The sequence below is a fragment of the Vitis vinifera genome, chromosome 19 (genome assembly GCF_030704535.1).
Source record: "Vitis vinifera cultivar Pinot Noir 40024 chromosome 19, ASM3070453v1".
NCBI lineage: Eukaryota > Viridiplantae > Streptophyta > Magnoliopsida > Vitales > Vitaceae > Vitis > Vitis vinifera.
The window spans coordinates 25,917,699-25,940,262 of record NC_081823.1 but is presented as its reverse complement, the minus strand read 5'-3'; the positions used below and the strand labels follow the sequence as shown (position 1 = coordinate 25,940,262).

Below are 22,564 nucleotides of genomic sequence, written 5' to 3'. Positions count from 1 at the left end.
TGGAGCCATGGTGGTGGTTGGAGCTCCTGACCTGCTGAGGTGGTGAATAGCGCAAGAGGTCCATGACTTGCGGGGGTGAGCGGAAAGGAGATCTCCAGAGAGGGGGAGGAAAAAAGAGGGAGAACATTAAAAAACGGAAGAAAGGAAGAATTTCAGGCGGCAGTTGAGGGATTTCGGAGAAGAGGGGGGAACATTATTTTTGAGGGCGTTTTGAGGCTGCCGTTAGGGATCTATGCAAGGAGTTTTTCAGAGGGAATGGTGTCATTTTTTTGAATCACTGGGCTGCTGATTTTCTTTTCATCACCGGATTGCCATTCTTTTTCATCATCGGACTGTCATTCTTTTTCATCACCGGGCTGCTGATTTTTCTTCATCACCGGGCTGCTCATCCATCATAGCATCAACCCCACATCACAACTGGTTTTTTTTTTTCATTCATCCTTCGCCACACCAGCTGCACATCCCCTCCTCTGCCACCTTCACAGCCATTAGGTAAGTCAGCTATTTTCCTTTTACATATATATACGTGGAGTTTCAGAATCAATGAAGACTTGGACCATTTTTCCAAGTAAAATTATTATTATAATAGGGTAAGTGATTTGAGTCTATATACCAACTCCAGCATACTTTTTTTTTTGCTTGTCTCAATATGGTAGAATGAGAATTGTGTTTTGGTTTAGTTTTAATATATTATATTAAATCCATAAAATGCAAATTCACGTAATTCTACTTTGAAAAATATATATATAAAAATAATAATAATATAGTTTGATATTTATTTAATTTAGTTGTGATTCATTTAATTATTAGTTGTTCATTTATTTATTTACTATTAATTTAATGCTTTGAAACTCATCTATTTATTTACTTATTAGTGAGATTGAACCTATGGTTAAAAATTCAATTTAAAATGAAAAAGAAAAAAAAAATAATAATAATCTGATGAAGGTTCTGTTGAGTTGTGGGACATGTCCGGATGACGTGGAGAAGAACAAAGCCCATGGGCATTCTTTAAAAATTTCTCACCATAAACCCTCTTTGACTTTTAATAATTTTCCAATTTTCCCATTTTATTTATTTAATCATAATTATTTTCGTTATTATTATTATTATTTCAGTTATTTATTTATTTTAAAATTCCATCCTTTAAATAATTCTTCAAAATTCCGTCTTCTAAATTTAATTCCAATTTTGAAATTTCAATTTTCATACCAATTTATTTAATCATTATCACTTTATTCATTATCTATTTGTTTATTTTTTTAAATTCCAAACTCTCAAATAACTTTTAAAAATTCAAATTTCTTTCAAATTTAATTTCTAAAACTCAAATCTTAAATTTAATTTTCACAATTTTTTACTTCTTCAAATAATTTTAAGATTTTCAATTTTTTTTTCTAATTTAATTTCCAAAATTCCAATTCTTAAATTCAATTCCCAATACTCCAATTTTCAAATAAATTTCAAGAAAATCTAGTTTTCTCTCCAACTGTTTTAATTCCATTCGAGTTTCAAATAATCTTCTGTCCCTCTTGACTTTACATAAGCAAGAATGATGAATTTTCATAATTCCAAAATAATGGAATTTGTGATATTAATTCATGCAAAATCAATCGGGCTTTGGTGGGGGCCCCACATACGTGATTTTATGATTGATTGATTTGTTTGTCACGCGCGATTTATTTATCCTGCTCTCCGACATGCATGCTATTATTTCTTAATTATGCACTAACCTCTCTCTTAATAGCGCATGGTGGCTCGTTGCCCAAGTACGCACCTACTTTCACTCTGATAATTGTCCAAGCATATTTTGATTCTCACATGTGCATGATTTATTCTGAGTACTCATTGATCTACTCGTCCACTGCCATGATTGCTTCATTTTATTAGTAGAGACCCATTTTTAGGGACTTAGAAGGGTGCTACGGTTTTTACCGTATCTTTCTTATAAGTAACCTGACCCCCGAATCCAATCCGGTTTTTCGCAGACCACCTTTTTCAAAATAAGGAGTCACACTTAAGGTTTTTCTTTCTTATTTTATTTACCCTTTTAAAAAATAAAATAAAAAATAAGTGGCGACTCCAAGTCATTTTTCCTAATCAATAAAATCAATTTTTTCAAATAAAAATCGAGCTCGTCATCGAGTGAGGAACGCATGAGCCGAAATGCGGGGTCCACACCATGTTTCATTCATATTAATATTTGTAATATTTGTATTTCTTTTATATTTTTATATGATTTTATTCCCTTTTTCTTTTTAAAATTTTTAAAAAACAATTTTGGTTTTTCTTAACAAATTTTATAATTTTTCATTTTTGAATCCAATTTTCAAAAAAGAAAAAAGAAAAAAATGTAATCCAAAATGTTTTTGGCTCTTACTTATGTCTTCTTTAGAAAAAGAAAAAAAAACCAATTTAAAACAAAGGACCTAAAATTCCACTATTAACGTTTTTAAACACTAATATAAATTTAGACTTGTTTTAAGGTACCGTGTCCAAATTTTGATCACTGAATTCATAATGGTTGTATCTAGAAATAATTTTACCAAATTTGCCACCTTAAATATGACCAAATTACATTTCAAATGTAACTATTTTACTTCCCAACATGATTAGGTTGCCTACCCAAGGTGATATGGTGGGGGACCTAATGGTCCTTTTCACTTGATGAATTTTATGGGGAAAAATCATATGTTTGATGAATTTTAGAAAACTCTTTTTAAAAATTTAAAAAGTCATAGGGAGTTCAAAAAGAAAAAAACACTTGATAATTCTTCTAAAAATAGTTTTAAGATAAATCATTTATTAAGAGTGTGTTTGATAGTAGTTTTAAGAAATGTTTTTAGTATTTTTTAAAACTTAAAAGTTTTTATCTTTCAAATATAAAAATATTAGAAACACTTATTAAAATCACTATCAAACGTATTCTAAATATTTTTTTAGAAAATACTATAATTATTTTTAGGATTTATAAAAATATTTTCTAAAATTTTTTGAACTTTTTTTTTCTCAAAAACATTTTTCAAATTAAAAATATTTTCTTAAGGAACTCTAAAAAATTCATTTCACAATAATTTTAAGAAATACTTTCAATATTTTTATCACTTAACATTTTTATTATTTGAATGTTATAACTATTTTTTTTTAGAACTCTAAAAAGTTACTTTAAATAGAGACACTTGTGTTTTAACTAAACTACTTTAAATAGAATCACCACCAAATATTCTTTTAATTTAATGACTCAAATTATTATATTTGAAGTTACTTAAAATAAAAAATCTAGATTTTAGATTTAAAGCCATGTGTCATCATTTTAGGATCGAGTTATGTAACGTTGAGCCCAAGATTTACTTTCTTGTGAAATGCTTTTTACTTTCAATCGAATGACGTGGCACAATTAGGTGATGCCACATGGCCTCATGAGGCTATCTAAGCTGAGATATTTATTAGGGAGAGGAAGCTTCTACACATTTTTGTAATTTGAATTTTTGAATTTCATGGATTTGATACCTTCATTGTATCATCATCCATTCATACTCCGTCATCTCATTAAGACTTGGTTGCCAAAAATAAATAAATTAATAAATCATTTTAATCACTAATAAATATTTGTTTTTTATAATTAATTTTAAATTCAAATAATTATGATGAAATATAATTAGGTGATTATACGACATTAATACATGGATGAATATAATAATATAATGGTATGTCTTGATAAGTAAAGGTTTGAGATGATTCTAGAAGATTTTAGTGTTTAATAAATAGAATTATTTTTATTATATTTAATTTTTTTATTATGATATAAACTTAAAATATATATATATAAATTAATAAAAAGAAAAATTTAATAAAATAAAAAAGGCAAAAAACCACTAACCATAGATTTAGGTTAAACCTGGAAGCCCACAGTTATTAATTTGGTGGGGGCCCACAGTTACTCTTAAACTAGCGTTCCACGCCCACCGTCCAGCCCAAGAATAGGAGCTGGAAAAGAATATACCTCCGGCGCATTCTGCACCACGCTTACTTTAGCAAACCCAACTTATCCTGCGCCTCTGACCTATATGTTCTCACCCACTCCCTCATCATATTGTTAGTATATTTCTTTGAAAAATTCCATTAATCTCACGCTCGAAATTCATCACAAGTCTCACTGTAATCTTTCCCGTCTTCAAAATTTCACTTTTTTTGATCTATAAATTGTTATGATTCGTGGTCTGATTTGATTTTTTCATGTGCGTCGTCGCAGAAATTTGGCTGAAGAACAATGGCAACAAAGAGGAGTGTGGGTGATCTGAAGGAGGCGGATTTGAAGGGGAAGAGGGTGTTTGTGAGGGTTGATCTGAATGTTCCTTTGGATGAGAGTCTCAAGATCACCGATGACACCAGAGTCCGTGCCGCTGTGCCCACCATCAAGTACTTGATGGGTCATGGCGCTAAAGTCATCCTCGCCAGCCACCTTGTATGATCCGGATTTCCATTTACTTCTTTGTTTTCCTTGTTTTATGATCTGGGTCTTTTGTTTTTTGGGAAAACGTTTTGTTTTTTTGTCTGGATCAATATGATTATGCTGTGGGTTTACGCATGGGTTTTTTCTTAGAACGGAAATTTGGACCATGCAGATTCGTTTTTATTTTTATTTATTGTTTTTAGGAAACTGGATTCTGGGTTTGTTTTAGATGTTTTGGTTTTTTATTTCTATTTAATGATGTTTCTTTGGATTTATCTCTGCTTCTTACATCACTATGATATAGATCCATGTAGATCAATGTGCCTTCTTTCTGTGTTTTTGACAAAAAACTTTTAGGCGTCTCTCTGGTTTGCTATACTTGGATCAATCTGAAGTCAGCTTATGGTCGATTGATAAATCACTTCATAACGTTTTGATTTTTATGAAATTCGAAACAGTTTCAGCTATTGTAATTGTTTTTATCTGTTTCTGTCATTTGTTAGCTCTAAAGATCAGGTGAGAAGGTGAAGTTTTGAGCTTTAATGTTGATAGTGATTATTAGGGAAGTGTATGTTTGTCAGATCTTTCATGCATTTGTGTTAGGGTCAGGGAAGTTAATAGAATCTTTTTGCTGGTTATGAATAGTTGTAATGGAGGAAAATTGTATATTCATTGCTTGGGGGGAAGATATCATGATTTTCTTTTGAAGGGTCAAGAGCCCAGTTGTTCCTGCATTCAGATAGAGATTGTTAAGAATGCTTTCGGTCTAGTCTTAGATAGTTGTTAAAGCTGATTTTTTCCTAGAACAGAAGTTGCTGAAGCATGGTGAGGAGAATGGTGGTTTTCATTGCAGGATTTTGGGCTTATTCAAACCCTCTGTTGCTAGACATGAACATGGGGGGTGCTTGTGAGATTTTGTAGAGGTGTTGTTTGTGGATTCATCAAGCCAGTTAGTCTTACAAATAGGGTTCAACTGTTGAAATGTGGAAGAGGAGAGAATATGATTGAGAGTGAACATATTAGTCTAGTTATGAACTCCTCACACTTTCCTGCCCTCTATCATTTTCATTGCAACAACACATATGTGATGGCTTTCCACAGTCTAAAGGTTTCTGCTTGTGACTTTATGTGCCTGTGAGTGCATATGTTAAACTAGGATTTCAAGCTTTCATATGGTAGTGGTTTTTGTTTCTTTCCTGACTTTCTATGGATTCATTTCTTGGAATATATTTTTACTTGTTCTAATTTATGAAACTGATGATTCTGAATTGTCGTTTTCAGGGGCGCCCAAAGGGTGTTACACCTAAGTACAGCTTGAAACCTCTTGTGCCAAGGCTGTCTGAACTTCTTGGAGTTGAGGTTTGTTTATTCCCTAATATTTCTGTTGTTTTGTTATTCAAACCTGATTTGGCTGGCATGAATGTACTCACTTGGATGACTTTTTTGTTTGCCTTTACTAGGTTAAAATGGCAAATGATTGTATTGGTGAGGAAGTCAAGATATTGGTGGCTAAAATACCAGAAGGTGGGGTTCTCCTCCTTGAGAATGTGAGGTTTTACAAGGAGGAAGAGAAGAATGACCCTGAATTTGCCAAGAAGCTAGCTTCACTTGCAGATCTCTATGTGAATGATGCATTTGGAACCGCTCACAGAGCCCATGCATCTACAGAGGGAGTTGCTAAATACTTGAAACCTTCGGTTGCTGGCTTCCTCATGCAGAAGGTATGGTGGTGATCACTTTTTAATACATCTTCCTTTCCATGCCCTCCAATAAAATAAGTTCTAATCTCGTAGAATCCATACATGTATATTAAGCTCTTGGGTTCAGCTTCCTTTAGGTCCACCTTTCCATTGCTTTCAAACATAAAAATAATTATAAAAAGGGACAAAAAAGCCAGAAGAAGGTCTATGATCAGTTACATTCAATGGTCCCAAGGATGTTTGTTTGTTGGGCCTTGAAATCCATGTGGTTGGTAAGGATTCTGAGCTATGTTGCAGGCAACAATTGCTTTATCATTTTTTGGTTGGAACCAAAGTGTAGATGGGGACATATGTGGGGTAGGGGTGGTGTAACAATTAGTTAGGATGAGTGGATATAAGTTGTTTCTATCTTCAAGAAGAAATGAACCAATGTGACCCTTTGTACCTTCCAGATCAGCTTTAATTGAGCTGAGGTCACAAGGTTGAGATGTGCTTAGAACTTGGCCTGATCAGGGGTGTAGTGAAATGGCCTGTGGTCTAAAGCCCTGCCCTATCTTAACCAAGAAGGCATGCACTTAACCTATTCCAGAGGTAGCCAAGGCACTATAAAATGAGGCCTATTGTCTGCTTGCTTACCCAATTTGATCCGATCTCATAATGACGTTATCCCTTTAATCATGTTACCATCTTTAAGATTTCACTTTCTGGAAATTTCAATCTGTCTCCTTCCCCCTTTCTCCCCCTACCTCAATTCATCCTTCCTTTCTGGGCCTGGTCTGTTTTGCACAACTAAGCGCTGTTTGGGCATCAGTTGGTTGGACTTGTGGTCAAATGACCCCATATTGAACACGTTCATGCACCTAATAGGCCTACACGTGAATGAAAGAGAACTTATTTACAAACTTAGTTGATCCCTGAACATGTGTCTATGTATTTGAGTTTGTGAATGAGCCTGGTTTATCCATCTCGTAACAAGCTTCAAATAGCTAAGCAAGTCCGAGCTTCATCTGTTCATAATCTGGGTGGGTCTTTTACACATATGAAATAATTTGTCATTATTATTAATTTTTTTTGGCTAATTTATCTCTACCCTAAAGATGCTACTAATCAGATCCATAATGTTTGTTTGATATTAATAAATGCTATGCAGAGTGGATCCTAGCAATTAAAGTAATGAGTTTGACCTGTTACATTCATGTTTACAATGTTGAATGGCCCTATCTTTTTCATATAAATATTGGTACTGTTGTTCTTTTTGATGGAAAATATGAGTACTTGTTAACATAATTTTATTGTTTCTGTACTGCTCCAGTGCCATTGAAAGTGAATTATTTGATGTACATAACTTAATGTATGAAGTCCAAATAGTGGCTACACCTAGGTTTTCTTTTGTTTAGAATACTTCTTTGAGTTTACTTGACATAACATTTGTTTTCTGGTTTTAGGAACTTGACTACCTTGTTGGAGCTGTGTCAAACCCCAAGAGGCCATTTGCTGCAATTGTTGGTGGCTCGAAGGTGTCATCGAAAATTGGAGTGATTGAATCCTTGTTGGGGAAGGTTGATGTCCTGCTTTTGGGTGGAGGAATGATCTTTACCTTTTACAAGGCCCAAGGTTACGGTGTTGGTTCCTCCCTTGTAGAGGAAGACAAGCTGGATCTTGCAACTTCACTTCTTGAAAAGGCCAAGTCCAAAGGTGTCTCACTACTTCTCCCCGCAGATGTTGTGATTGCTGACAAGTTTGCTGCTGATGCTAACAGCAAGGTTTGTTTGCTTGTCCTTCTTTTTGGAAAAAAATTTCCCTGCCCCAAACTCTCTCAGAAAATATTTTCCTCAACTATCCATTGATATGTATTATGATAATTTGTTTCTGAAAGGGTTAAAAACTTCTGTTCAATGTTTTTGCAGGTTGTCCCTGCATCCTGTATTCCAGATGGTTGGATGGGGCTGGATATCGGACCTGACTCTATCAAGACTTTTGGCGAATCTTTAGATACTACCAAAACCATCATTTGGAATGGACCTATGGGTGTGTTTGAGTTCGATAAGTTTGCATTGGGAACAGAGGTAATGCATAATATACACATACATGAAATATTCTAATGTCAACTACATTGTTTGATGCTCTTTTACCTGCAATGCTTGAATTTACCAAACCAAAAACCTTTGCCCATGTTTCCTGGAAACAATCTGATTTTCCCAGTTGAAATTATTTTCATGAACTTCTGGGAAGAAATTCTAGTTTGTATGAATGATGCAGAATAAGAACTTCACCATTTTTTTGTAAACTGAAAAAAATATTTCAATGCTACGATGCTGCTACAAGCCTATTTCACCAGGAAGCTCAATTACCTTGCTTTGTAAGTGTATTGAGGATTATTCTTCTCCAACTGCAGGCAATAGCCAAGAAGTTGGCAGACCTAAGTGAGAAGGGGGTGACAACTATAATCGGAGGTGGTGATTCTGTTGCTGCTGTAGAGAAGGTTGGGCTCGCTGAAAAGATGAGCCACATCTCAACCGGCGGTGGTGCCAGCTTGGAGTTGCTGGAGGGGAAGACATTGCCTGGAGTCCTTGCACTTGACGACGCCTGAGCTGGGGTTTGTCTCCATATTTCTAGTAATGCCATGGTATGTTTTTTTGCTCCTTCTTGTTTAGGGGTTTTGGAAACCATAACAAAGAGGTGATCCTGTAGAGGCTATGGATCAAATTTTGAATAAGTGGGTGGTTCTCTCAGCCATGAATCCTGGTGTTTTGCCTGGGAACAACGTTAATTATCCTACAACATAAGTTTTCTAACAGTATGTTTTTGGTTGTGTGCATTATTTTTGAGATGAAGCCCTTGTTGTCCCTAATTTGTACGTCTTGCCCTCATGTTTTTGGTTAGATCTTATGTTACCCATTAGGTTTAAGGTTACTTTTGGTTCCGGAAATTACTGAAGCAAGAAAAAAAAAAAATACTAGGGAAAATGTTTGTCTTGTTTAGATGTATTATGAAAAATATTAAAGAAAATAAAATGTAATAAAAAACGGTGCATTGTCAAAATGTTTCATCTTTATGTTGAGAAGAAAAAAATGGATTTGAAGTTTGTAATTTTATTTATTTATTTGCTACTTCAAAATTTGGATTTTTCTTCAAATTTTCTACAAACGAAACATGGCCTAAAAGTTAGCATATTTTTGAATGTGAAATTCAGCAATAATGGGTGATTTAGGTTTTATTTGAGGGGTGATTGTGGTAAAAATGCATTTAGCTTGTTGCCCTTTGGTTGGTGTTACCTTTATTATAAGCATTTTTATGAAGAATCAGACACGTTATGTTTGGCAAAGTTCTAGATAAAAATTATAAGGAAATAAAAGGATAAAGACAATTTATAAGTGCTTTTTTTCTTGATTGGAAGCCTCATGCAAAATTTGAGGGAAAGAAAATTAATATAAAATAAATTATCTTTGAGAATTGTTTTTTAGAACATAAATGCGTTTCATAATTAAAAGCATTATTTTTTATTTTTCAAAATAAAAAGCATAAATGCTTTTGATAATTAAAAACATTATTTTTTATTTTATGTTTTTATGAATAAAAAATAAGATGTTTTTTTGAGTTGTTTAAAAAAATGATTATATAAATATATAAAATGATTAAAATAAAATATTAAATATAAAATTATTTTTAAAAAATATTTTAGGTTTTTATGTAGATTTTTATTTTGTAAAAATTAGAAAACAAATTTTAAAAATTATTTTTTAAAATTGTTTTTAAAAATAACGAAAAGTTTTATGAGTGTTTTTATACATACAAGAAATGGCAAAAATTATTTTAAGCTAAAAATTTTGTAACTTTATTTAGCCCCTAATTTTTTTTTCCCCCTCAAAAAATGACTGTAAAATGGACTTTTCATTTGATATCAAGTGGAGTATTGAATACGGAGGTCCTTTTGGGTTCGCGTCGCCGTGGCACGAGTCATGGCATGGATACGATATTTATGGCGATGATTTTTTTCTTATTGCATTGTTCCATTGATCAAGCAATTCATCTTGGAGATCTGATGACATCGACTATGGCACGAGTCATGACACGGATGGTGCATAAATCCAACATGACACACGTGATTGAACGCTTTTAAGTTATAATTTAGGTTAGAAACCATGCATGTGCCTACCCTCCGACTGACCTCACCAGAGTCACCACAAGCCTAAAGTCCGTCATGCTAAATTAATTAAGACAATCTATGATGTAAGACATTCCTAAAGCTCTTTACACTCCAAATTTCTCACACAAAATAAAACTAAATTTATTTTTTTGAATTTCGGATAACTCCTCGTCTTAAAAATAATTTAAATTACTTTAATTTTGTGTAATTTAAATAATAAATAAATTTTAGATCTAAAGTTTTCTTAGATCTACAAGTTACTTCATTTGGATACAAATTAGTCTAAAATAAATTCATAAAGTTTCCAAATCAAAACCGAAATTTTGCTACATACATTTGGCTTCAAGAATTTCCATGGATTTCTCATCCAAAAGGAAAATGATAATACTAAAATCATATAAAAATGATTTTACCATAAAATTTTAAAATTCAACCTTTTAATATACAACAAATTCTAATAATTTTTTAAAAAAAATAAAACTCCAAGACATAATTCACTGTAATAATTTCAATTAATTTTTAAAAAATAATAATCAAGATTTGATGCTCATTCCCAAATTAAAAATAAAAAAATTAAAGAATTAATATCAATAATGGTACATATATTTTACTCACAAATCCATAAATTTTAAGACATACCAATAATAATTTCTTATTCATCATAAGATTTAGAGTGTTTGGTAAATCTACTTAATGGTTTAATAACTTAATATAAATCATTAATAGATTAAATATATTTAATAAAACTACTTATTTTTAACTTTAAGTCAAAATAATTAATTTATATTTAATGTTAAATCATTTTTGCCTCATTCATCCGTATTAATGAGAGTATATTTTTAAATTATAATTATATATATATGACTCTTTTTTATAGTAAATATTTTATAGTTATTTTATAAATCTACAATACTTTAAATATAACTATATTATAAATAAAATTATAGCTTAAAATCAATGAAAATAAACATGAGTATAAATTAATAAGGGTAAATATGTCAATTTCATGATTTATAATAACTATTAACTTTATCAAATAACCTTTAACAATTAGAGTGAAAAATAAGTAATAAATTACAACTTAAAATTAACTTAAGTCATTAAATAATAAGAAATAAATTTTACCAAACATCCAATAAGAGCATTGTTTCAAATTCCAATCTCTACAACTTTTATACCCTTATTCATCCTAAGATTTAATCTAAGATTTTGCATATGCATGATCAAATTCTGTTGTTGATGAATCAAATCAACTTAAAACATTCATTGAGCCAAAGTCGGCATCATGGATGCCTAGTTTCGATAGACTTCCGGGAATTTTTTCCTATTAATAGCCAAGATTTAGAACTAAGAATAAAAATAGAATTTTGCTGCAAGTGAAGCATTCGATATTCTCTCTTAGATGCAATTCTCCTCACGGCATATGAAGATCTAGTCACTCATCTTTAGGAAATTAGTCATGATTCTCATATTTGGTAGCCAAGAAAATGAAAGAAAAAATAAAGCAGAAAAGAAAATAGCAGAAGATTCTAGGAACAGCCAATATACAACACTACAAGTCACTTTTGGCCTCTTGTTGAATTAGTTGTTACCTTTTGAATTTGAAAATTGGAGAGATTTTCTTTTCCCTCCATTTTGATTTTTCCACACTTTCTCAGCTGTCAAACAGGAAAATCCTGGCAAAGTATGAGTGACCAAACCACCACTTATTTGTAGGAGTGCTGATTCATAGATCTTAGTTGAATGCACCTAAAAAACTCCATCTATATTCTTAGATTCAAAGATCAACTATTCATTAGTAAATTCTCCGTAAGTAATTCTTAAGCATAAACTGAAGTGACCAATGAGAGTGACATTAATGAACAACAGCCAATAAAAAATAAAAATAAAATTCAATCTAAATACTTAATGATATTCAACTCAAATTCAGATGTATTCAGATTTCAGATAAAAGAATAAACATCATCTTATATTAAAAGCTGGTAACTGTATATAAATACTTGTTTACTCCTCATATACGTGTATAAAAATTTGTATACCGAATAAAAAAAGGAATAAGCTGTCATTCTATTTTTCTCTCCGTTGCCACTGTTTATGGAAACTGCATCTTAAGGCGAATTCATAACATAATTTTGTTCCCGAAAACAATTAAAAATTGGACTTTCTAACAGATTTTGACAATCTGCATTAAAAAATGTTTCAAACAGGCCTGTAATCACCAATCCCACATCAGAAAGCAAGAAATTCACAAAAGTTGGCAGCCAAGGCGATATACATTAATGAAAAAATATATAGAAGGTTGCAACAGTAACATTCGTCTCCACAAAAGGCGAATGAAATTTATGAGATTTCATCATATCAGGGATCAAAATTTGGTCTACAGAATCAAAGGGCTCACTGGCCAAGGATAATGCACCAGGAACTCAATTTTTTTTCCAAATACATCTAATAATGCTGTACAACAACTTATCGGCCAAAAATGTGGAAGTAAATGCAGTCTCCCTTTGTACAAACTTGGACCTATCACTTTTTTTATCACTTTGTTCGGACTCGGGTTGGGAAGCATCTAGGTGATGATTCTTGTCTTTTGGTTCAATGTCGCTGAAGGTTGGAACTGTTTCACCTATTAGTAATGCTTCGGAGTCCTCAATGAGAGGCGACAAGGAATTATTCTTTGAGCCTCTGATCTACCAAACCCAAAAATGGTTTATCTATTGCTCAAGAGCGCGCTTACCTGAAATACAAGCCAACGGTTTTTCAGATATCAGCAAAAGTTTGATTTAGAAAACATGTCTTAAAAATAAAATCTTCAAAAATTGTTTTCAGTGAAGATATTTGTCAAATATATTTTTTAAGTTAGAAAACTGTTTTTAAGAACGGTTTCCAAATGGGCCCTAAGCATTATAACTATGTACGAATGAATTGTCCAAACTCTCTTTTTTGGGTAGCATTTCACTTTGTGTTCTCTTCATTTGGTTTCTGTTTTCGTACTTCCTTTGACATTCATAATATGGGATTCGCCTTCTTTCTTTTACAGGCAATGGCAGCCACACTGTTCCTTCTCATGGCACTTTGTGTTCCATTGCAGCCTTGCCTTTGTTCTTATGGTGGGTATGGGCTGAGTGGAGACTGGACATGTTATCTTATGTGTTCAATCCTCTTCAAGGGTCCTCCCAATGCTTGACCTCCATGCTTGAATTTAAATTTCTGGGAGGAAGGCTGACTGGACGTACTATTTCACCTTCAAGGCCATTCTGTAAGGCATCTTCAAGGTCATAAATATGCATGGCTGTTGATTTCCGTCACATTTCAATCCTTCAATCCAACGTGTGAGGTCAGTCTATCTTTAGACACCTCGACAAGGGGTGGTAAGCTCATCAAACTTTTCCACATAGCTAACATGCTACCTTGCTGCAAAGTCATCAACTATTCAGTGAGGTGGTCTTGGTGATATACCGATGAACAATTTTTTTTTTTCCCAGTCAAGAATTGAAGGTTTCCCAACTCAGCAAAGACCACTGTTCCAGGATTTTCCACCATACCTTATGCCCAGCAAATTTCATTTTCGAGAAACACACCTTCCAAGCATCTACCATGTCATACCAATCAAATTAGTAATTATTGCAGCAAGCAAATCACTGAATACCTAAGGTCAGTCTTCGGTATACAATCAAGCACTTCAACATGTATCATCTTCATGACATTACTACTCAATCATGGTGTTCATGCTCGTTTACACCAGTTATTTCCTTAGCCATGTCACCTAAACCTAACAACAGTTGTGGGGGAGTTCTAGGCTTCTAGCTTGACTTCGTCATGCATTATTCTTAGGTTTGGTGGACGGACCTCATCTCTCTAGTTATCAAAGACTCCATCCTCTTGAACTCACATCCCATCATCAATATTTCCCTATATCTCTTTCTCCACTAGGCAATTGATTTTTCCTTTCAACCGCAACGACACACATCTTCACTTCATCTATCCTTTCCCACAAGCCGCAAGTTAGCTCATGCCAATACCATTTCCTATCATTAGGTTCTTCATAGAGATTCTTCAACTACATGTTGAACTTGGCTATGATACCAAACGGATGTAGGATTAGAAAAATAGGGCTATATGTGTTAGAAGATTGGGTAACTCAGGGTTAATAAAGAAAAATTGACCAGTAAATTACGGCTGTAAATAGAACTCAACAATAGGACAGGGCTTCTGGGTTATGATGGTAGCTAATTGAAGGTTTAAATAGTTGACAGTGAAAGTTTAAAGAATGGGCTGCAGTTTTAAAAAAACAAGACAAAACAATTAAAGGAATATAAAGAATTTTGGGAGAGAGAAAGAGAGAGAGCTTGAGCTAGTAAATGGAATTCAAGTTGTCAATGATAGGAAAGGACATTGACAAAACAGGCATACCTTTAAATCGGGTACTAATTTCTTGTTCTCTTTTTAGAATGAAGTTGAACCCTCTCCAGATGGGGTGCAATCAAGGCATCCAACTTCACCAACCAGAGTGCAACTGCAGATGATGTTTGGGGCATAGTTGAAAATGATACAACAATTTCTTCCAAAAGATTATTAGAACCTAGCACAACATCGGACTGACACAACCAGTCCTCTTTGATGGCACCAACAAAATCAGCAAGAACCTGTAAGACATATGCATAAAGAGGATACCAATGCATGGTTCAGAAAATAATCATATATCATATTTTAATAATAATAATAATAATAACAAAAAAAAAAAAAAAAAACCCAGAGTGATAATATGAAAAACTAATGATGAAATAAACCTGCAAAAGCTCTGTCAAATATGAAGTGCGTCTGAGGCGTCTGACCCAAAGCTTATGAGCAGATTTTGACCAAGCCTCCACTAAGGCATCTTCAGGCATGACTGACTGCATATGTAGGAGAGGAAAAAATGGTAAGACAATATAAGGGCATAATAGAAAATTGTAAAATTGATATACAAGTACACACATATCCTTAGTGTTTCTAAAAGACATTAAACCCCAATTATTTGAGATTTGCCACATGAATCCTACCAGAACATTCTGCCTATAAATGTTCGTATCTCCCATTGAATCATAGACCATCAAGTTATTTATCAAATATTAATGCAGCACTGCACCTTACTACCATAGTATTCCGCTTGGCCTTGCAGCAACACAAAATTATCACTCCTTACTTATGCAGTATTGCTCTTAATAGCAAATGCAAAACAAACTTAGGCATGAGGAAAAGGGGGGAAATGGGGAAAAGGGAAAAAGTTCACCCCTCTTTGATCACCTTTATTGGTCCAACAACTATAGATTCTAATAGGGTGTTCACTCTTACATCCATTCCTCCGTGTATTGCAAAATACATGATTCAACATCCCTCTTGATGGAAACATCCATTATATGGCCATGTTTTTACAAAGTTTTCCCCTCCAGTGTAGTAAGAATTCCTATAGCAGTTACATATTGGTTCCCACATAGCACAACAGATACAAGGATGTTCTAAAATCATCCAATTAATGGATGATCTAACCTTAGCAATTAAAATGGTCACTTTTGGGTGGGGGCATTATAGAGGCTTTCATCAAAGTCATTCCCTTGTTTTAAAATTCTAATTTACTAATATAACACCATATTGCTAGCAAACAAAATCAAATTAATTATCATCAACTTCACTGAATTCATGACAAATTTCCTTCTTTCCATCTTTTTTTTTCCCGTCCTTTGGTTGGAGTAGGTGTGTTTCCAACCACCCATCAGATCCTTCTTTGGGCAGCTCCCACACCAAAAATCAGGCTAAATGGTGCAAACTAGCCAGCTGATTTGGGCATCTCATCCACAGATGTATTGTCACAGAAAGTATCAGCTTATGTTTTTGAGATGATGTCAAATGCATGCGGCCATGCTATAATTAACAGATAAAACTGCAGACAGGAAATATTGATGGTATCACCTATGAATGAATGTATGTGAATATGCATACACTTGCATTCTTATGTATGATGTGTATGTGGCAAACAAATAAAAAACAAAGTAATTAGCCAAATGACAACCCACCTCAATTGCGTGAATTGCAGCTTTCAATGACTGTAACTGTGATGATAGCACCTTATGCTTTGGAAACATGTCATTGTCTTCTTTCTCCCTGCATGTCGCTATATGAATCGCATATTTTTCTTCGAGATCAAAATCAAGCTCAAAAGTGGTATGACAAGTTTTACAGTGCTTTTCATCCCGCCAATACAGATCATGACAACTTTCACATCTAGCGAGTGAATCAAGATAAGTCCTCTTGCCATGTTTTACAGCATTAAGATCAGAGTAAAAAGAACTCCATATCCATGCATCAAATTCCTGGAGCCGGCGCCATCTTTGTTTTTGCTCTTCTCCCTTCTTTCCAACTCCAAGAACTATGGCACCAGATGAAGCCAAAAAATCATTGGTAATATCAGTTGCGCATGGGTTGTCTACTATATCAGATACTGGAGAAGAACTATCTTCTCTAATCATATACAGGTCAGATCTATCATATTGTGTCAATGACGTGCTTCCAGAATGGATTGCTATTCTGCTTGACATTTCTTGGCAGAGAGAAGCTTTCCGTTTCTCTAAAGATGCAAGAAGAAAAGCCTCCCGCTTACCCCTGCCATCCAACACTGACAGCAAGGCACAAAAAGCCTGAAATAGGATCAAGAAATACAGGTAGCTCTTAACAGCTAGCTTTGGTTGGGTTATAATAGGACAATAATATTAGACTACATAGCAAGGTTGGGGAGCTTACCTCTTCAGTATCAATCACCTCCCAGTGACCATCTTCAGAAGATTCAAAGTACACCCTCTTGTGACCAGGATCATTTGCATTACAAGGGCCTAAGAAAAGCCAGTATCTATTATACCTTCGATCAGGCCCCAAAAAGACAGATTGCATAGGATGTAAATCCAACCCAACTTCTGCTTCTCTTGTCTCCTTTCTTTTGCTAGAGAACTTTTCTTTCCCATGGAATTTTGAGATTGATGTGGAAGAATCAACTGGGCATAACTCAGATGATGGATTTATTTCCTTTCCACCAAGCATTTGTCCAAAGTGGCCCCGTGCTGGTGTGGGCAAGTTGTGTTGCTTTGTATATGATCTCTTTATTTTTGCTCCAGAACCATAATGATGGATGTTAGGAACATATTCTACTACCGCTTTTGTAAGATCCTACAAAGTATTTGCCACATCATTAATATAATAACATATGGAAAACTTCTAGAATGTTGAGCAATTGATCACAAATATGCCAACAATAGTTGTCCCCATGACCATGTACTTTTAGAATATGTAACAATTGCAGACTGCCAATTGACTGTCACATGGACACAACTAATAGCTAAGGAGGAGAAAACTGACACTGATGAAGAAATATGCATAGATTATTATACACAGTTCCATCAGAAAAAACTGCACAAACAGTAAAAAATGTTTCAAGACTGACTCAAGGCCTGGACATTTCTTATGGAATTCCTGGTTATGTGCCAAGGAGTGATAAAGAAATAGTTCTAGATCCAAAAATGGAATTCGGAATTGCATCAAATCTCATTCAATTTGAATCAAAATCATTACTAATAGTAAACATATATATATCCCTCCAAAAGGAAATGAAGAAAATTTGATATTAACCATCAATGGGATTCTGAAAGCACAGAATGATTGGATATGAAATATGAAATCTTGAGAAATATTAAAATAGACTACAATGAATGATTGGAGCCACAATGTAGCAAAAATATATGCATAAATGATATATATGATTCATTGAGAAAGGTGGGGGGTAATGGTTGGGTGATGGAAATGTACAGCTATAAGCATATAATATAGAACAGCATTCTCATTATCTGGTTCATTAAATGAAATTATATCAGTTATGGGTGGAAATTCTTTTCACAACCCATGAACACAACATGGAAACAACATGAAGTTGGTGGGTACGGATTGAATCTAACCATGTACTTGACATGATTGTGTCAATCTCTGTAACCTTTTATTAAATAGGTAAATACTTGGCTTAAGGGTGTCACCCTTTCTGACCTACCTATATATACACAAGCAAACTATACCTGGTAAAATGAAGGATGAAAATCTTTCACAAAAGAAAAATGTCCACAGGTAAATATAAAAGGGGTTACAAAAGTCCATCCAATAGAAAGCCTTGGCTTCCCAACCTAAGGAAACAAACCAACAAAATCCAAGGGGGGCATAAGATCTCCAAATTAAACTAGAGAATAGGCTCCTCTCTTGGCCAGCCTGTTGGCGTCCATGTTTGCCAAATCTCGTCTTCCATAAGAAAGAACAACCTAACCCCTTGTCAAGTTCGATAACCCTTCACCAGCTTCAATTGTTAGCCATGCAATGAAAAACTATTCTTAAATCCCCTATCACCAAGAGATTACCGAAACGACTCATTGATAAGTGATGGCAGTTATTTATGGGACTACAGGAATGTTTAGAGATTATTGTTGAAAGCTTTTTCTAAACCAGAAGGAAAGGGTATAATAGAGGTACAAGCTCTTTTAAAGGGTTTGTTGCAGGCCAAAACTTTTAAGCCCTTCAAATCTGTGGACTGCTGCCTGCCATTGTCATTTCATGGGTGTCTAAAGCCCCATTTGAGATAACTTTTTTGTTTTTTGTTTTCTCTTTATTAATAAACTAAAGAAAAAAACCAAACCATAATTTTCAAAGGGTAATAATAATATTATAAAAGTTTGACTAACAAGAAATAGCTTCCCACATAAACCAAAATAAAGCTTCTACGAGAAATAACATTTCCTAGCTTTCATATATGCTCTTTTTTTAAATCATAAGCTCTTTTAACACAACTAGCTAAACAAGTACAAAAGTTCTTACTGATGTTAGTAGATCTTTAAATGCTCTTTTTTCATGGAAGTACATTTGGCTTCTTATAGATGTTAGTATAATGAGATGCTCTTTTTATTTGGTTCCATGCTCAGCTAACTAAGTCGTAGATCATTTAGCCAAGCAAGGATGCAAGCAATTGCTATCCTTTGTGAGGACTCTTTTACCTCCCCTCAAGTTGTGCATTTCAGGTTGTACTTTGCCTTGATTTCCCTTTTAAGATGCAACTTGTTTACTTTTCTTACAAGTGGTAAGGATGTGCTTTTCCTCTTTGATTAGCATTTTGTAAATCCTCAAAGGATCCCTCATTCTTCTTTGCATTAACTAAATCCAATCAAATTAGTTTGTTTGTGAGGAGAAACAAAAGATAACATCGAGACCCAACTCCCTCGGAATTTTGAGACCTTTGAGTGAAGCCACCTTAAAATCAGATCCCTCCAAGAAAGCTCGAATTCCCCACCCCATGATTTTGTACGAGTCTGCCAATGCCCTCTCACTTGGATTGCCTAAGAAGCATCTTTCAAAATTAGGCTTCAAAATACCAAATAGCACATAAATTCACTTAGCCTCTGATCCACCACTCTCTTATCGGTGGTGGACCAAACTGCAATCCTGAAAAATAATAGTGAAGGAAAACCTTAAGAATTCCTTCTGGTTAACATCATGAGATGTAAGAAAGCAAACATACCACTGCAATTCAATCACTGGGCTCTTCCTATCTTCAAAGGTCATCATGATCCCTTTTTGTTAAGCAACCACAAGATAAAGTTTTAACATCCTAACTAGTACAACCTTGTATTTAGGCTACTACCAAAATCCTGAAAGAGATAACCATCATGTTGGGGCACCCCTGAGAATTACCTACGTATCCCTTCTACTGAGAACAGTGTGTGGCATAACTCCAACACAATGGGGTGATGAAAAGAAAAGATAGTATGCAAATTCCCCACTTCCTAAGCACAAAACACAATAATCAAAGCTAATGACTTTCTAAACTCTCCTTGAAAGAAGACGACATTTGCATTTCCATTTCTATTAGCCACCAACCAAGAAAATGCCTAAATTTCTAAGGAAAATGTAGAGTTCCATGTAAGTTTGCCTTGGGATAGAGTAAGCGCTTTTGAAAGGAATTATAAAAAAGATTTAGAAGAGAAGAAACCACTAGCCCCAAAGAGGAGCTTTGTAAAGACATTAGAAGAGCAGGTAAATCTTCAATCTCTTGATTAAATACATTTTTCTATAACTCAAGATTCTAAAGGGGAGAGTCATGCACCCAAACATGGAGCCTAGCAATAGGAAGACCCCTCAAGCACAAAACAGAACAAAGACAATAGAATATATGACATAAGTGGTCATCTCCACACAACAAGTTCTCCCAAAAAGAATAGAGGGTCCATCATCCACAACAAAATGAATGTAGACAATAAAGTCAGGATAATATTGGACTACAACTTCCCAAGGGCATCAATGTGGATTTTTTAATTATTATAACACGGTCCAAGTATAACCTGCTTAACTCATATATTAGGTTCACTGAAATTTAAACAGGTAGTAAAGGTTACTATTTAGTATAAAGAAATACATTAGAGGGTAAAGTAATTAAGAGAACCACAAGCACTATCTGACCTATCATACCTTGCTCCTTTCAATCCCATGGTCCCACCAGCCAGAGTCCAAAGTCAAGTTCCATCATCAGTGGGCATCAATGCAAGTAAAGGCTCTATATCTCTCTTTTTTATCTCATTTATATCTCTGTCTATCTCAGAACAGATGTTATTTCATTAAATAAATATCAGAGTCGAGAAATCACTCTTATTATCTTTTCCAAATGTGATTTGTGCTTGTGACAGATCATGCTTATGTCAAGGTCATTTGACACAACTGTCAAATGGATTTTTTCAGGTTAGGTAAATTTTTTATTTCAACACAATATGAATCCAACATAAGACATCCCTTGCCACCCCTAGTATCAATATAATTCATAAATAAACTATATGTTCATTTTACAAAAACAACTTACCTAAAATTTAAAAAAACAGTCATTTTTATGAAACCACTCAAACTCTTTTGAAAAGAGATAAACAAAAATGAAGCAACAACTTGTATTTGTTGTTTCTGCAAATACTATACAAAAAGATAAATCATATAACAATAACAAATTCAAATTACTATAACCAAACAGTGTACTTTATTAGGCAACATATGATCAACAATTCACCAATCATTGGGCACAAGATCCGCATATCGGGAAAAGGGACTAGATATGACAATAAAAGATATTTCAACGGAAACCATCTAATGCTCAAAGCCTAAAAGTTTTTGTGGAACTAAAATTTGATCATCTGAAAATGGAATAAACTCATGGAGGCTTGAGTTTGAAAGGAAAGATACAATAGAAAAGATAGGCAAATGCTAAGCCAAACAGTGATACCTGGAGTTCATATGTCTATATGAGTCTATGAAAGTTTTATTTATATATATAAAAGACACCTAGCATCAGGCACTTGAGGTGCATTGTTCTTCCACCAGATAAAAAGCATGAAAAGAGGCTTTGCCCGATACCTTAATATTGAGAACAGAAACACCATAGATATGATACATAACATGACAATACAAGTTCTCACGATTGCAGCTCAAATTTATTTTAGAAAAGGCTGCACAACTCTGATAAACAGGTAGCCAGATTGCTATCAAAGAAAAATATAAATAAATAGATAACTAATAAATAATAAAAGTAAACAAGGCTGAAGTTCTAAAAGTATGGACTAAATGAAGAAAAAAATGGATTACCTCCATTCTGATACTGCTTCCACCACTAACAAGATCAACCAAAGCCATTAAGGCATTGAGCTTCTCTTCAATGCTTAAATCTGAATATTCACCCTCCATCAATCCTAATAACCATACTTCTCCTGGATTGCTCTCATCAATTTCAGTATATATAGTCAACATGCCATTTCTCTGTTTATGATGGTTCATATAATTCAGTTTCCCTAAATTGGAAGTTCCTGAATCAGAGTCAGAATCATCGCTACTGCTATATTTTCTGCTGTCCTTAGAGTCATCGTCAATGCTTCCAGAGTCATCAGTATCTGATTGAAAATTTTCAGCTTCATTTGTGTGAGAAGTAATGCGTAGACGATATGAAGAGCTAGAAATCTTTTCATATAAAGTAATGTCACTTGAAAGGGTAGAATATATTAGAAGTTCCAGCTCATCAGTCGTGCCAGCAAGATTCAATTCAGAAATCTTCAAAACAAAAGAATACCATTTGTCACTAAAATAGAGAGAAATTGATTATTAAACAAATTATAAATGAAAAACCGAAAATAACACCTATTTTTATTACTAATTTCCTTTCCGTATAAATGATTGCAT

The 22,564-nt window shown here is 33.9% G+C and overlaps 2 protein-coding genes across 7 annotated transcripts in view; one reads left to right on the top strand and one right to left on the bottom strand.

Moving 5' to 3' along the window:
* Positions 1 to 3,976: 3,976 nt before the first annotated feature.
* Positions 3,977 to 9,004, top strand: LOC100244419 (phosphoglycerate kinase, cytosolic-like). The gene is made up of 7 exons (XM_002263914.4): positions 3,977 to 4,158; positions 4,253 to 4,465; positions 5,735 to 5,812; positions 5,914 to 6,174; positions 7,599 to 7,916; positions 8,061 to 8,219; positions 8,549 to 9,004. Exons 2-7 carry the CDS (start codon positions 4,271 to 4,273, stop codon positions 8,741 to 8,743), a joined length of 1,206 nt encoding a protein of 401 aa, XP_002263950.1. The 5' UTR covers positions 3,977 to 4,158; positions 4,253 to 4,270; the 3' UTR covers positions 8,744 to 9,004.
* Positions 9,005 to 12,554: 3,550 nt separating this feature from the next.
* LOC100241125 (homeobox-DDT domain protein RLT3) overlaps positions 12,555 to 22,564 on the bottom strand; it is a 40,395-nt gene continuing 30,385 nt past the window's right edge. For all 6 annotated transcript variants that reach the window (XM_010646835.3, XM_010646834.3, XM_010646837.3 and 3 more), the window contains 6 exons: positions 21,977 to 22,435; positions 17,075 to 17,494; positions 16,351 to 16,971; positions 15,088 to 15,192; positions 14,711 to 14,943; positions 12,555 to 13,034 (listed from right to left, as the gene is read on the bottom strand). In XM_010646835.3, coding sequence (XP_010645137.1) covers positions 14,725 to 14,943; positions 15,088 to 15,192; positions 16,351 to 16,971; positions 17,075 to 17,494; positions 21,977 to 22,435 — 1,824 coding nt within the window. In that variant the 3' untranslated portion in view covers positions 12,555 to 13,034; positions 14,711 to 14,724. The remainder of the gene's footprint in view (positions 13,035 to 14,710; positions 14,944 to 15,087; positions 15,193 to 16,350; positions 16,972 to 17,074; positions 17,495 to 21,976; positions 22,436 to 22,564) is intronic.

Coding starts and splice junctions, on each gene's coding strand:
- LOC100244419 (XM_002263914.4), top strand. CDS start 4,271: ATGGCAACAAAGAGGAGTGTGGGTGATCTGAAGGAGGCGGATTTGAAG. Junction 5,813..5,913: donor CTGAACTTCTTGGAGTTGAG/GTTTGTTTATTC, acceptor TGCCTTTACTAG/GTTAAAATGGCAAATGATTG. Junction 8,220..8,548: donor AGTTTGCATTGGGAACAGAG/GTAATGCATAAT, acceptor CTCCAACTGCAG/GCAATAGCCAAGAAGTTGGC.